Source organism: Python bivittatus, unplaced genomic scaffold (assembly GCF_059951505.1).
Source record: "Python bivittatus isolate LINGU-HERP-01145 unplaced genomic scaffold, Pbiv_v1 ctg000690_np1212, whole genome shotgun sequence".
Classification (NCBI taxonomy): domain Eukaryota; kingdom Metazoa; phylum Chordata; class Lepidosauria; order Squamata; family Pythonidae; genus Python; species Python bivittatus.
In genome coordinates, this window is record NW_028277096.1 from 17632399 (window position 1) to 17648268 (window position 15870).

Consider the following 15870-nt stretch of genomic DNA (forward strand, 5'->3'; position numbering starts at 1 on the left):
AAATATCCGAAATCTGGATGAATTGTAGTGTTTATCATTTTGGGCCACACTGTGTTTTCTCCCTTTTGCTAAGATAAACATGGAGGAGCTCAGCTTCATCTATGATATTTGTTCTTGATATATTTATTTTCTCAGAAGTTCTCAATCTTGAGGCTATATGCAGTTTTAGAGAATCTTTCTCTTTGACTCGAATCAGTTGGTTGTGGGGCTTACATTAAACTGACTAGTCTTATTAAAGCAATAGTCATTACTGATATAAGTATGACCTGTGAAGGTGAACTTCACTTCTTGTGACTTGTGATATTGTGAAATAGTATACAAACTGTCTAAATGATACAGTATTAAAAGGGGGTATCTTGGAGAATCCAGAACTTCAGGACAATTGAGGTAAGATAAAACAGGGGAAGGATCTATTTACCATTTGGGGATAAGAAAGGTTCGTGCTCATACGTTGACTTAAGCACATGTTTTTGTATGGATATATTACAAATGTCTAAATGTGCATAACTCATACAAATCTATATATTTGGATAAATGGGAGTTGGAGATTTTCCATAGATAAGGAAATTCATGGGCATTGAAAATTAGCTCTAATTAGCTTTTTCCTACAGTTCTCCATTTGCAATGTATTCCCTGTTACTTAGTAGGGTCAATATTTCATTCTCATGCATCATTTTTCCTGCTCTGGAAAAAGACTTCTAGTAAATCAGGTGGTGAGTTTCTTTGTTTTATATCCAGTCTTCTTGTTTTTGTACTAACAAAGTTGAGTAAAATAGCAAGGATATTGGGGGCATGTATGATCCATTTTCTTCTCAAAACTCTACTTTTTAATATTTGCCTTGTGTTTCCATGATTGTAACTGTAAAAAAAAAGTACATTTTTAATATTGAAAATTAGCACCAATCTAGTATCTGCAATGATAGAGTCACTGTATCTCCAGGGATCCCCGATTATGGTTTCTATTCTCCGCCCGGTGACCAACGGGCTCCATTATCGTATGCGGACTATGATTCCATGGGGCCTCGGGTGGCTCAGATGCTTCGTAGCGAGCACCCTGCTTCAGCGAGTAACTCCCCCCTCCACCACCTTCCCAGCCCGGATCAGTTTAAAAGCCCAGGTTTGTATGGAATTTCATTCCTTTGGGGAAGCAAACAATACAGTAAAATTATGGTAACAACATCACATATTTATTGATATATAGAAGGAAGTTTGCATGGCTACCAAAGTTCATTCTTGTTTCTTTTGGTTAGTTTCAGAATTTGGGTTAACTTTCCTTAAATTCTGAATTGTGACATTTCTTTCAGCAGTTGATCCAAATGTGGTAAACATCTGAGTAGAGGCATAACACCTGACAGGGAAATGGCTGGCAAGATGTGGAGGGCCATTGCATGAGTGCATTTTATGTGGAGAGGAGTTCCATTGTCATGCCCCTTAGACAGGTTGTGGCCTTCTTCCATAGAATTGGATCTGTAGTCTTGGGAGGGTCAAATGGAAGATGCAGCAGATCTTGACTTTTTTCAAGACCTGTTTTTGATCTCAGTGAAGTTGCTGCAAAATGTTTTAAACTTCATAAAGATATTCTATTGATTGTACAGGTATTTAATCTAAGAGATTTGCCTTTGGAAGGATTTATTAGCTTCCTTCAGGTTGCCTATAAAGAAACTGGGAATATAAATAATATAGGTTGACTTTTGTTTGTGTGTGTGTGTTTATTGAGATCAAGTAACAAGTCAGAAAATAATGAGGAAGGTTCTCCAGAACTCTTACCACTGGCTGGATATTAAGTCAAAGACAAGAGAAAAAGATGATTTAAGTTTAGGTAGATTTTGTCCTGAGAATATTTGACTTTCTTTCCCCTCAGACAATTGGTTTTGAAATGTGACAAACTTAATAGTCTCACCCAGAAGCCTCCTCTATAGCCCTTATTTGTCTGTGGGACTTTTTCCTTTACTCATTCCTCTTTTTATTTAGTAAAAAGAAGGTATCAAATTAAGCTGCTTCCATCAACTAACCATAGTTTGCTCCTTTTTCCAAAGGAAAAAAGAAATAAAGATCTGAAACTAAGGTCTGTTTGAAATAACCATAGTTTAAACTAACCACAGCTCCATGTTTGGACAAATAATAAGCTATAGTTATTTGAAAAAAATGATGAATGCCATCATCATCTGAGTGAGAATAGGCGAGAGGAAGGGAAGATGGCAGATACTTAAGATTCATATCATAAAATGTAACTGTTGGAAGGGTCTTCAGAGATCATTTGGTCCAAGACCTACCCAGTGCAGGAATCTTCACTACAGCATTCCTGACAGATGGCCATCCAGCCTCTGTTTACACCCCTCTGGCAAAAGAGAGTCTACTGCTTCCTAAAGCAGTCTGTTTCATTGTTGAACAATTCTGTTAGGAAGATTGGTCTCCAACTGAAATCTACTTTCTTGCCATTTGCATCCATGGTTTCCTGTCTTGTCTTTTGGAACAGCTCTGAACAAATTAGATCATTTTGCCCCGTCCTCAACATGGCAGTCCTTTGCATAAGAGCAATACATGACCCACAAATTGCACGCTAGAGCTAACTTTTGCTTGAGGAAATTCCACTTTAGAGCAGCCCTGCCATCTAGTTCATTTGGAATACTGAGTAGTGCTATCCAGACTTATTCAACTCTTTCTGCAATTGAGAGCTTAGGCTGAAGCTGAGAGAGGAACTTGCAGGAACTGGTTTTATTCTCATACTGCAAGCTAGGCTGAAAAACTATTATTCAACAATCCTTCCATATGCTTCCTTTGCTGATTGGGAGACCATGATGCTAGAGATCAGCTTATACCAGCCCCGAAAAGGAACTCAGTGGTTATATAGCTGGCTGGTGCTTGGGATAAACTGCCCTCTGGGATTTTTTTCCCAAGTAAAATCAAACATATAATTGCATACAAAATTCTCAGACTCCATTGATGTACACAAACTCCATGCAGATTAGTTGTAATTTTCCATATTCTAACATTAAATAGGTAGGTTTTACACTTCAACTCAAATGAGAGTAGGGATTCTTGTATTTGATGCCAATTCCATCGCCTACCAGTTCCAGTTATACACATTTTGTTGCATGGCCCTAATTGTCTCGTGGTAGGCTTAAAATATTCATTCAAAATGCCCCACTTAGATTAAATCATTTTTGACTCTGCACAACATGCTAAACCCAATATAAGGGCACAAACCTTTTTTTCCTTAAATCCCTTCTGTTAACATCCTATGAACATGTTTACCAAGCTGGTTGGTTTATGAAATTATACACCAAGTATATAAAATTGTTAAGGTCAGGGGAGATTGCTTTGAAGTTGGAAGCCAGCCTTTCCCCACTTCCTTTCTGAATTCACATCAGAGTAATGATCCATATACTAACGCAGATGGCCTAATGGATCATAGCTGGAAATCCCTCCTTAGATTGCTGAAAAGAATTTATCTTCGTGACCTTTCTGGTCCAGCATTGGATTTATTTGGAAGTAGGCTTTCAGTTAACATGCAGGTTCATAGGAGAAACTGCCTGATGAGTCAGAGTTAATTCTCCCCATCAGCTCTGCCAGATCCAATGGGTATTTCAAACTGTGTTCTGGTGGGGTTCTATGAGAGACCAAGGAAGATACCCAGGGGCATCCCTAACATTTTCTCTAAGGTACAGTGGAAAGGATGGGGCTTGTCAGCTGACATTTAAAAGCCACACACACACACAGCATCCCAGGGACGTCATTTATCGCTTTGCCTCTTGATCAGGGCTTCTAGATATCTTTTTTTAATTAACAAGCTCCACAACCTGAAAAAGTATGAAAATTTCAGGTATAACTGACTCCAGCTATGGAAGCCCACCATGAGATCTCTTGAGAGCTTCCCATCTTTGGTTACTAAACATGTATTAGGCAATAGAGAGCCAACGCTGCAATTGTCCTTGTTTTCTCAGTGCCTTACATTAAATCAGATGCTCTTAATGCAAAATCCACTCTTGGGTAGTTTAACTATCTCATGGTGGACCAGGATTAAAACAGGAGCAGGTCCTTGGGATGCCCAAAGGGGCTTTGGTCAGGTCCATGGCATGATAGAATAGAAATACAGAAAGCCTAATATGGTTCAATATTATATGAATTGCATTACTTTGCAGTAAATAGCTGGATAGAGTTCCTCCTGCATGCTTCCCCTTATAATTCTGCCTGAAGAAACCACATGTATGCACTTGAAATGCCTATTCCAAAGTATTCTCAAACAAATTTCCCCATACATCCACAGTCTATGGAAAGTCATATCTGAACCTGAGAAAACCCTGGGAATCTCAAGAAGTATATGCAACAAATTGAAACTATCTAAAGAACGTATTTGGAGCTAGTTTACAGTATAACTTTCCAATGCTATTTTCAAATATTCCCAATGAAGCCTATATTTAGTGGCATAAATGTTGCTGCTCAATTTTATCTTCAGAATTTTGAAGGGGAAAAAAATCTCTCCTACATTGTTTTATCAACAAGACTCACTCTAGCAATGATGGAAATAATATTCAAAAGCTCCAGGTAGATAATCAGAATGCCTGGGATGGAGGAAGTATGAACTTGGAAAGTGTATACGAAAAATTATATTCCTAATGAGATTTGGAAATTGTACCCAGCTGATGGTATTGCAAAAAACTACAGAAGGTTACACAAAGAACATTGGATATCAGATTTAGCAGGAAAAATAAAGCAGTGAGAATTTAAATTAGGTGTCATGTTCCGTAACAAGAGGCTTGTACAATCACTTGTCCTCTGCTCAATTTGTTGAATATTGGATTTATAGTGAATTAAAGATGCTTAATTCCAAGCAGCACGATACCCTTTTTTGAGGTTTTGAATTCCATGAGCCCTCAAGGTTTCCATAATAATTTTTCTCTAGCCAGGTAGAAAAAGAAAATAGCCTTTGAAGAAAATAGGTTCTCTAGCCTTCTCTAATTTGGTGCCCTTAAGATCTTGGATCACCATGGTGGTTGGAGTGGCAGACCAACACATCTGAGGAGGCCTTACTTTGGAGAAAGTGGATTTAATCCAATCAGCAAAAACACAGACCATGGGTAGATGGCTTAGTATGGAATACTAGTTTAATTTTCTTAGTCCCTGTTTTGGGGATCTCTTTTTCCACTCTTTTTTTTAATTCTACTGACTTTTTTATAACTTGTTTTCTCCTCAGAAAATCCTATTATACTTCCCCTCTTATTTAAAAAAAAAAAGTGAGGCTGCAGAGTGGGCCAACATCCTGTGGTTTTGGAGCTGCAGGTGGGAGGAAGCTCCAGCCTTACCCAGGGCAGCTTTGCTGCTTCTGCTGTAGAGCAACCAACCACTTTTTTTAAATGCTGTCTTCTTTCGCTGTAAAAAAACAGGGTGATGAGAAACAGGGGAGCAGCTGGCTGTCACTTCTTTGCATCCTCCTACTGGCCAGCAACACAAGAAAAGAAGCCATCAGCAGTGGGGATACCCCTGCAGAAATACAACTCTGTAGAAAGTAAGAGGACAAGGCCTGTGCCTGCCTGGAAGCACCCTAGGACCAGGGATACAGCTTCATGTCCCTGCTTAGCTAAATACAGAAGGACTGTCACAATCCCTTTCAGCTCCTTAGAGGAAAACATGGGACAAATAGGGAGAAAATGCAGTAGAGCAGGTGAATCAGGGAATAGAAGACATTGATGTGCTGTCTGTCTCATGGTCATCTTTTAATGTGGAGTAGGAATCTCAGATGTTGCTGAAGCATATCTCCAAGTAGCCCCAACTAGCTTGGCCAGTGTCAAGGAATGCTGGGAGTAGTTCAGTCTTAAGTTGCTGTTTGCTAAATCAGCTTCTGTTTTAGACATATACTTCGAACACATGCTGCATAGGCTTACAAGTCAGGATGCAGTTATTGGCTGCAGGCTGCAGTTGATTCAGCTTTGGACCCAAATTTGCCGCTGTGTGATGTGTGACATAGCTCTAAATAATCCTGAGAATTCTGGAATCAGTTTTTCTTTATGTCACCCTGAATATATGTACATTGGTCCTCTACTAAACTTTACTTTGGATGTAGTAGGAAATCTGTCCCTTTGGTTTCTATGATGATATTTTTATGTTGCTGCACTTTACTCCTCCCAGTCCTGTTTCTCCACCTCTGCCTTAAATTGCAGTAAACCAGCAACACAATATAGACCACTAGAAACCCAACCAACCTCATGCTGTGATTTTCTGTAACTGAGATGCATGTCTTTCACTAATGTGTCCCTCAGTGATTTTGTGCTTTGAATTAGAAGGGGGGTTAGTTTATCCATTGAATAATGTGTTCTTCCTAATTCATATTCATTGTATCCTCTATATTAAGCAGCCAGAGAAATTGAGGTGATGTGAAGGATACGATACTTGTGGAGGGTTATCATACATGATGACCTATACATGGTATAACCATGAGGAAAGGCACAGAAGTACAAGGGAGCAGGGAGACCAGGGCCACCTGTTGACTGGAGAGAAAAGAGACAAAAAACAGAAATCAGACTGTTGTATTTCCTTTGGTGTAAAGGGAGGCAGTGTATGGGCATAATAAATGCCATTGTTACATGGTGTTAGTATCTGTCATCAGGGTAGGATAGAGTTCTGTTAGTAAAAAGAATACAGAGGTGCTGGGATAGCCATAGTAAGGTCATCCCATAGTGTTATCAGATGTTACATTCCTGTTGTAAAGGTCACAGTTTGATTTACCTTGCTTTCTGTGTCATTCCTACACAACCTTTCTGGGGGTATATAATACATAACCTTGCCTAGTTTGGGGCTCTTTTTCATTCTTCTGGCTGGGAGCCCAGTCATCATGGTAGTTGTACATGTCAATAAAAGATTTTTTTTTTTGCATCTATCTCCAAACCTTTTGGTTCCTTATTTGAAGTGGGCACTTTTCCCACAACATGGTAAACCCACATGGTTAGTCTTAGCTGGTTAATTGCATATGAACTTGCTGAACCACTTTGATTAATCTGGGTTAAAGAGCCCAAAAGTTTATTGGAGCTACCATGCTCACTCTGACTGTAGCACATTATGTTTCCTAAAGGAGAAGATAGAAAACAAACTTTTATACTTTATTAGATTCCCACTGGAGACTCATTTTGGGGCTGCAAGTTGGCTTTGACAGGAAGGTTGGATCCACTGTCCAATAAACCTGGAGATTATAGTGGCTTTTAGCATTTTGTTCCCCCTCCCTCTGCAATCATCAACTTCCATGACCCCAATTTATGAAGAGCCCAAAATAGTAATCCATCATTTTTGTTTGTGAATTTCTATTTTTACTTGTTTCAGAAGTATTGCTTTGCCCTATACTTCATAAAACTTCATGACGACCAAATGGAATTGACTTATTCTAGGGTTTTCTGGTGGTAGATATTATGTTTTCATCTACAGCTGATTGGTAAGGATATTCAACACAGCTGCCGGTTTGCACAGGATGGCAGGCAGCTTGGAAGAAAAGATCACAAAGGCTGCCTGGTAGAAAAACTCATTTCTGGACTTAAAAATGACCCAGTTAAGGAGGTTGTGCAAATGTGACCAGTGCAACAGCATACAACCTAATTTGACTGTTTTTAGGTTTCAGTTGATGTTGTTTCTTCCTTTAGGGTTAGGGTTAGAAGCAAAATGAAAGAGAATTAAAACCTTTGTTGTGTAGGCATAGGAGTTTGCTTGTGTGTGTACATGTGCGCGCACATGCTTTCAAGTCAGTCTGGCAACATTTTTGGAAGTAGATTGGCCTTGCCTTGTTCCTAGGGCTGAGAGAGAGGGAATGTCTAAAGGAGAACTAAAGTCTCTCAGTTTCTAGCTCAGTGCCTTTAACCTCTACACCATAGTGCCTCTCAAAATGATAATGATGAAGATGATGATGATGATTTGGTGCCTTTTCAGAAGTGTTTTGGCCCTAGGACTGAGAGAAAGGGACTGTCCCGAAGTCCCCCAGCTGGCTTTGTGCCTAGGGCAGGACAAACTCCTGGTCTCCTGGTTTCTAGACTGGTGCCTTTAACTACGACACCAAATTAGCTCTCAGAGTTTCCTTAGCAAACTGTTATTTGGCATATGTGACTTGTGGACGACACCATTGGAACACTAAAGATTCGCCTTGCCCTTTGTGGTTGTTTTCAGTGTACACTTTTGGAGAAATAGGTTGTATCAAGACTTATAAAAGTCTGCCTGAATCCAGTAACAAACATTTCCAATATAGATACATATTTTGTGCTCTCTTGACCTTGACCTGTTGAAAAATCAAGGAGGAGATACAAAATCCACAAAGTGATATTTTGGTCATATGCTTTGACTGCATCCTTCCAGACATATGACAGAATGTGCCTCATGAAAAGTACCATTGAAATAGCAAAGTTTTCCTGAACGAGGCATCCAAAGCCAGAACAAATGTCTCAAGGCAACAAGAAAGGCTTGATCAAGTGATAATATATTGATAAGAGGTAGGTGACAAATAAGCAAGAGGCTGTATTAGATCACCTTGCTTCAGAGTTCTGCACCGAGTGGTTCCTGATGCTGGAGCATATCTTTTGCTTTTGAGATATTTGATGACCATCAGACAGAAATGTTTACCTTCCCTTGTTGTTGTTGTTGTGGCAGGATCCAGAAGTCCTTTAATGTGTGAGGTCAGACACTTTCCTGAAATGCAGCTGTTGCTCAGTGGGCAAATTTCAAAGACAAGATTGCAGGAAAGCTGTTGCAGTTGTGTTTTTAATTTGCGAGCATGTTGCAGAGACCAAAACAAAGTACTGAAACTGAGAAAAAAAAGAACTGCTACAGAAATGTGTGTGTTTAGGTGACCTACTGCTGCCATGTTGTTGTTTTAAAAATGGATATTTGTCCATGATTACCCAAATCAATAAAGTAAAGAAACACTGACTATGTTTGCACAACTTTGACCCAGGAATCCCCTCCTGTAAGTGATTCACTCACCTCCATATGTCAGCAGTGAACAGTACATTTGGGCTGCTAACTCCTTAGCCACTGCTTCAAACCTCCAGCCATTTCCTTTGGTGCTTGTTTTGTTTTTGTTTTTTAGGCTCTTTGTTCCCCCAAGGCAAAAAACACATTTAAAAACCCAGTTGCAGAATCAGGATCAAAACACTACAGGGGCTACACTAACTTCAACTTGTTTCTGCCTCTTTTTCATCTTCCATATATGCAGATGGGGTAAAAAGGAAATGCTTAGAGGGGCCCTGTTTTTGCACTTTTACCCAGGGATTTTACACCATGCCTGAATTAGTTCATAAGTGTTTGTTCCCATCCTGATGTCCAGGTTCAGCAGCTGAGCCAGTTAATTTTGACATTCAGCTCACAAGTCCTTAAAAGAGAAAAATGACTTGACAGGTCCCCCATCAAAGCAAACATTCAACCGTGCTTTCTTTCTTTCTTTGATCCAACCAGACAAACGTGCATCTTTTTAAAATGCAACCAGGATTGATCTGAGCCAGCAGCATCTGCGGACAGGACTGGTGGGGGGCCCAAATGACAGAAGCAGCACTGTGCTGATACAGACCCCACCCCTTTTAGAAGTGCACCATGAGGTTGCATGGATGTATGGAAGGGGCGGAACTTGCAGTGTGACACTGCTTTTGTCATCTTGGCCAAAGCAGCGGGCTCCTGCGGATGTCCATGTTCTGGGCTGCGTTGACCTTCTACAGATCTGTGCAGCTCTTCCCAGGTGCACCGTTGCCCAGGCCAAAGCAGCACAGGGGAAGTTGTTGAGAATGTTACTCCCCTCCTTTTTGGCAGGTGCCAGCTACCTGCAAAATGCCAGCCTGTTGCCTGGTTTTGTTCTGTAGTGATTGGCTCTTGTATAAGTTGGAGCTTGCAGTTTTCTTTTTTGGGTGGGGTAGATGGTAGCAGGATTTTTATTCTTCCAAGTCAACCTTATTCTCTTCCATTCAGTTATCCTGTTTGTGGGATGACTGAATCTGTAGCCATCTTCGGAATGCATCTCCCTCTCACCTTCGCTCCAACCACTGCAGCAACATGCAGCCGTGGTTACAGCTACCAGGAGAAGCATCTGCTTGCAAAGTTGCAGGCATGTATCCTCTCGTCATTATAGCTAGTAATGGCGTTGTAAAGGCAACAGAGGAATGAAAGAGTTGAAAAAGGCCAACCCCCTATTCAGTGTAGAATTCACTAGAATATTTATGAGAGATGATCATCTAGCCTCTGTTTGCACGGGTCTAATGAAGGAGAATTTACTAATTTGTGTGGTAGTCTGTTCCAGCTTGTACCACCAGGAAGTTCCTTCTGAGTCTGAATTTGCTTCTTTGTAGTTTTAACCCACTGGTTCTAGTCCTACCCTTTGGGATAGTACAGATTAAGTCTACTCCCTCTTTTCTGTGACAGTCTTTCAGGTATTTGAACACTACTATCATACCTGCCTTCTGTAGACTATCATACCCAGATATTTTTACTGTGTTCCTTATGCAGCTTGGTTTCCAGATCCTTCACCATCTTGGTAGTCCTTCTTCAAATTCCCTTCATTTTGTCACTGCCTTTTGGAACTATGGTGCCAGAACTGGGCACCAGATTCTAAGTGGGGCTGACCAAGGCGGAGTAGAGTGGGACAGTAACTCCCATCATCTGGAGTCTATGCTCCAGTTAATATTTCTCAACATATTTCCTTTTTTAGCATTTGCATCACATTGCTGCCTCCTGTTTTACTTGTGATCAACAAGGACACCTAGATCTTTTTAATATTTACTACTGCCAAACCACGTCTTCCTGTCCTATACATGTGCCCTCCCTTCTTGCCCAAATGCAGAACTTTATGAATAGTTTACATTTCTCCCTGTTCAATTCCATCCTGCCCATTGCATCCCACTGCTCAAGTCTCTCTGTACCTTTTTGCATCTTCTCTCTTTCTCATTTAAAGAATTAGCTACCCCTCCCAGCTTTGTGCCATCTACAAACTTGATACATGGCCCCTCACTGCCCTCACTCAAGTGATAGATAAAAATGTAGAACAACACATGGCCAAGGATAAAGCCTTGTAGCATTCCACTCTACTTTCCTCCAAGCTGAAGTTGAGTCATACAGTAAATGAGCACTTTTTGGTCATTCATAGTGTACCTAACTTAACAACAGCTTGAAGAAACTGGGAATGGGAAATGATGCCATGTGGAAGTCCCCTTAGTTCACTGTTTGGAAGACACAGTTGACTGAAGGGAGTTAAGTGTAGCCCCAAGTCTGCCTGCCTTATTTGATACTAAACATAACTGTTAATTGGCTAGGTCAATTTACCTAGTTTTTTCCATTCACATGATATGGTAGCCTCACCCCCATGACTAAATTAAACATGTCATGTGAACAGAAACATTGTGTGCTAATGCATGTTGGAATCTCCATACTTCCACATTTGCAATGCTTTTAAAAAGCAATACTTTTCACTAACTTTTTTTCACAGGAAAGCTAAGCAATTAATCATTTGCAGGCTCAGATCACACTGGGTATGTTTGTTGGGGTTTTTGTTCCTCTTCAGCAGCATTCTCTGTAGTACTTAAAGGAAATGCTGTTTCCCAGTCACAGGTATCCTCTGCCTCTCTACCCAATATGTGTGCTAGGAACAATTCTTATCTGGAAGACAAAACACTATAAGTCTAGAGCAAATTTTGGCCAAAATATTCTTCCCAAAACATCGCTATGGAAATAAATGCAGAGTGGGAGGGTATATTTAGAGGAAATATCACCAGATGGAGCTTATATGATGTGATTCAAGTGCAACCTAAGATAAAATGTGTGGATTCATCCCTTGTTGAAAAACCAGTGAAATACTTTTCCAGTCTTCCTCTGGATGAAAAATCAAGCAGTGCCTCTTGGTTTAGTTTAAATCAGAAAGTTCTTTTTAAAAAAATGCATACTCTGTAGAATTTACATTCTCTTGTGCCTCTGATTTTAAGTACTTAAATTCTGTGAATTTTCTCCTTCTTACCTTTCCTCTTGCGGGCTTATTTAAGAGATTTGTTTTTACAGTACAAATCAGATTCCTGCTCTCTCTTTTTTTTCCTAATTATTTCACATTGCTTAGTTTTGAGGTCCTGGAGGGATCCAGGTGGTTGTATTGTGAAAGTATGTCAGCAGCATCCACTTGTCTCCAAGGTGTTGGTTTCTAAACCATCTGATGAGTTTGGAGTATGAAATGCCAGCTGCGCTTCAGTTTCCTCAAATTCTTCCCCCAAGATTTTACAACTTGTAGGCCGTGTAGAAAGAAGGAGGTGAGATATCTTACAGAATTGTAGCCTTTAGATCATTGAGTTCAACCCCTTGAGTGTGCAGACTCTGACACCTTGCTCCAGTTTAAAACAGAATCCAGGTAAAAACATTCCCCACAGATGGCTGTCCAGGCTCTGTTTGAGCACATCTGTTGAGAAGGATTTCACTGTCCAGGAGCCCACAGTAGTCACTGATTCCACTGTTGAGCTGCTTTAACCGCTAGGAAGTTTCTTCAGCCAGGAGCTGTTTTTCTATAGAGGCCTGTAACTGGGGGGAGCTTCTAGAAGGCACCCCCCAAAATATCTTCCCCCTCATTTTTCTGATCAAATAGTGTGACCCAGGCTGGTTCAAATAAGGGAGCCCTCTCAAGAATTTTGGGCCATCTCTGGTTCTGATTCCATGTCCTGCACTTTGAAGTGAGAGAACAGGTCTTGACCTTCTTTTAAATGGCATCCTTTTACATAATTGAAGAGTGCTGTCCTATTCTCCATTAGTCATCTTTTCTCAACAATAAACATTCCCTTCCATCACTGCTTTTTTTCTAATTGATCATCCTTGTTGCTCTTCTTTGAATCAATATCTCTGAATCCTTAGAATATGGTGCCAGAGTTGGATACAATACTTGGGGTGGAGTCTGGCTAACACAGAGCTATTATATCCCATGATTTGGGAACTTTTTTTGTAGTCCCATCAGATTGCAGGATCATATTCTGTTTGTAATCAGCTCTATTCCAAAATCTTTTTCAAAATGCCCTTTTCCAAGGCACGCATTCCCTATTCTATGCCTAGGCATTCAATTTCTATTTTCTAAGTGAAGAATTTTGCATTGGACTGTGTTAAATTTCATTCTGTCATTTTTCAGTCCATTTCTTTAACCCATCACAAATCTTTTTAAATTTTATTTATGTCTTCTAGGATATTGACTATTTATCAATTTTATGATAAACATTCCCTTCACTTTTTCATCCATGTGATTAACAAAAATATTGAAGAGTGCAAGACCCAGGACCCAACCTTGTGACATCCCACTTTTCCCATTTGATGAGAAACTGTAGATGAGCACTCTTGGAGTATAGTTTTTGAGCTATTAAATGTATCCATTTAATTGTCTTGCCATTCAGCTAACACTTATCTAGCTTGTAAATCAGAATGGCATGGGACACTTTGTTAGATGCTTTGCAGAAATCAAGATTATGTCTGGAGCATCCCCAAATCTTAGCTCCTTTTATTCATTTGAGTGTAACCCTGCAGTTCTGCACTCACAGCTACTATCAAAGTGATGCTCAGGCAGTGGGAAATTACTCTTGACTTAACATACTAAACAGCTTTGTTCAGATTTTACAGTTCCTGAACATACAAATAGTTTGTGATATGTGTATGGGTATATTTAATAGCAGCGAAAGAAGATTTTTCTCAATCTCTTCTAATGATTTTTCCAAAGTGTGTTATAAGAATGTTTATAGGAAAGAGCCTACCTAAAAGCATGCAATAACATACCAAGAAGGCTAAGTGAGACATATCAAAGAATAATTACCACTTATTGTCATCATCAGTATAATAGATATTGCTGCAGTTACCATTATCATTGCTTTGAAATAGCAATTGTAGGTAAGTACTTCATTTACTCAGTAACAAAGACATGTCATGCTTTTCCATATCTATGGCCCTGCTCCATGCCAACCAGGAGAGTTTGCCTAGATTTTAAAGCACCTCCATTGCTCTTGCTCTGGACTTTTTTTTTTTTTTTAAATCTCTGGACCCTTTCAAATCACCTTGCACTATGATAACAATCAGCATACCAATGAAGACTATACCTAAGCAATGATTTGTGTGTGGTAAGCTGGAAAATATTTTCCTGACCCTTGTGGTGCCTAGCATATGTATTATCAGCAGAAGTTAAACCCTGTTATTTTATGAAATAGCCCTGAAGTACACCACATTATTTCACCCTCTCATTGAAAACATGCATAGTTGATCAGAATGCTTCAAAATATATTGGAGCATCCATAACGGATGACTGCAGTTGCATAAATGCATTTTTACTTCAAGACAAGTGAATTTAAAAACTCAGTTCAGCAGAGAGCGGGCTAAATGAATACAAGGAATCCTTTTGGGCATGTCTCTGATTCATGTGGACCCTATAATTGTGACTGCTTAATTGGCTTATTCTCTTTGTTCATTTATTTCTTAAAAGTATCAGATCCCGTTTTCAAAATCTTGTGCAAGACAATTTCCAATAAATAAAAATAGTTCTGTCCTTCAGGTTTCTCCTCAGTTTAGTTCAGAATCACCCAACTTCCCTGTCCTTCAAACACACTTCCCTTTCACCCATTGGTAGCAGTGTAGAAATTCCTGGAAAAGATCATTTGTTAACCACACCAAGTGGCACCCTACCACTTTTTGCCTCTCCTCAGTTTTGCTTCCAAGGGTTGTGTTTGGGGGCAAAAGAGAAAAGGCTTTCTCTCCAAGCCATCAGTTTTCCATCCTATTAGTGTGAATATTCAGCTCTGAACCTGGCTTAAGAAAACTTTGTTACTTTGCAACATAAAACAACTTAGAGAAATGACTAACTATTGACATTGCAATAAAACAGAGCATGGAACCAGTATGGCCAGCTCTGAATTGTCCTCTAAGGACATTATGATCATTGAGGGATAATTGAGGGATGGAACATTGGGGGAGAAGACTGAATTCTGAGATAGGAAAAAATAACTGAGAATTGTAGAATCCTAGGTGTTCACTCTTACTTTCCTTCAAATTGTCAGCTTGGCAATTTGCTGTTCCTGACATATTTCTTATTGAGCAACTTTACTCAAGTGAGTGAGGTTATTTAGATTTTCATAACATCCCAAATGGGTGCCCTAGCTATGACGATGCAGATACCAGAGGTCATTTGGAAGAGGAGATCGAGTGAAGCATGGCTGCATTTTCCTTTGTGCAAACCTTCTTGGCTGAGCACATTAATTGCATTCAGGTCTAATTCCGGAATGTGGGAGATCCCTGACCACTTGACACCTTGGAAACATCAGATATTAAAATTGGACACTTGATAAAAAAAAATAGGATCAGATGATTGGCCATAATGTCAAAGTATTTTTAAAGTATTAAAATTCTTTAGCTATCAACAGCTTCCATAAAACCAAGGCATTAAAAAGATGGGAGGACAATCCTGCTAAATTCCAATAAGCATCAGCTTATTGTTTCCTTTCATCTCCACCTAAAGCAATGCAGTCCTCCCCAGTCTGTCCTGGCTACCCCTCTTATTCCTGCCTTCAAGGAAACAATCATTCCTTATTTGGACCTTTGTTAACACATGAACTTGTATGGCATTCAAACTAAGAGAAAAGCTTCCATTTGTATATCATTGTGACCCAGAGTTCCAGGTCCCCAAACAATACATTTCGGTCTCTCAGCAAGCTTGAGCAGAGATGGAGAAAGAGCATGTCAGTCACTGAAATCTTCCTTGTTTTCTTTTGGAGGTACTTTGGTAACTCATGAAAGACTTGGGAGCCATGAGTCCACAGGTTCTTTTGAGCAACTGAAAAAATCTCATCCCTGCCCACTTACCCATTCTGTCTGAAACTTTCTGCCTCTCTATCCCATTGAACTTTTAGGGCAACTGGAAGA

General features: G+C 39.8%; 1 protein-coding gene across 10 annotated transcripts in view; it reads left to right on the forward strand.

Moving 5' to 3' along the window:
- Positions 1–15870, forward strand: part of MSI2 (musashi RNA binding protein 2) — a 509931-nt gene that overhangs the window by 477875 nt on the left and 16186 nt on the right. For 5 of the 10 annotated variants that reach the window (XM_088152520.1, XM_088152522.1, XM_088152519.1 and 2 more), the window contains one exon: positions 941–1117. The exons of the other annotated variants lie outside the window; for them this stretch is intronic. In XM_088152520.1, coding sequence (XP_088008646.1) covers positions 941–1117 — 177 coding nt within the window. The remainder of the gene's footprint in view (positions 1–940; positions 1118–15870) is intronic. 10 annotated transcript variants of the gene reach the window in all.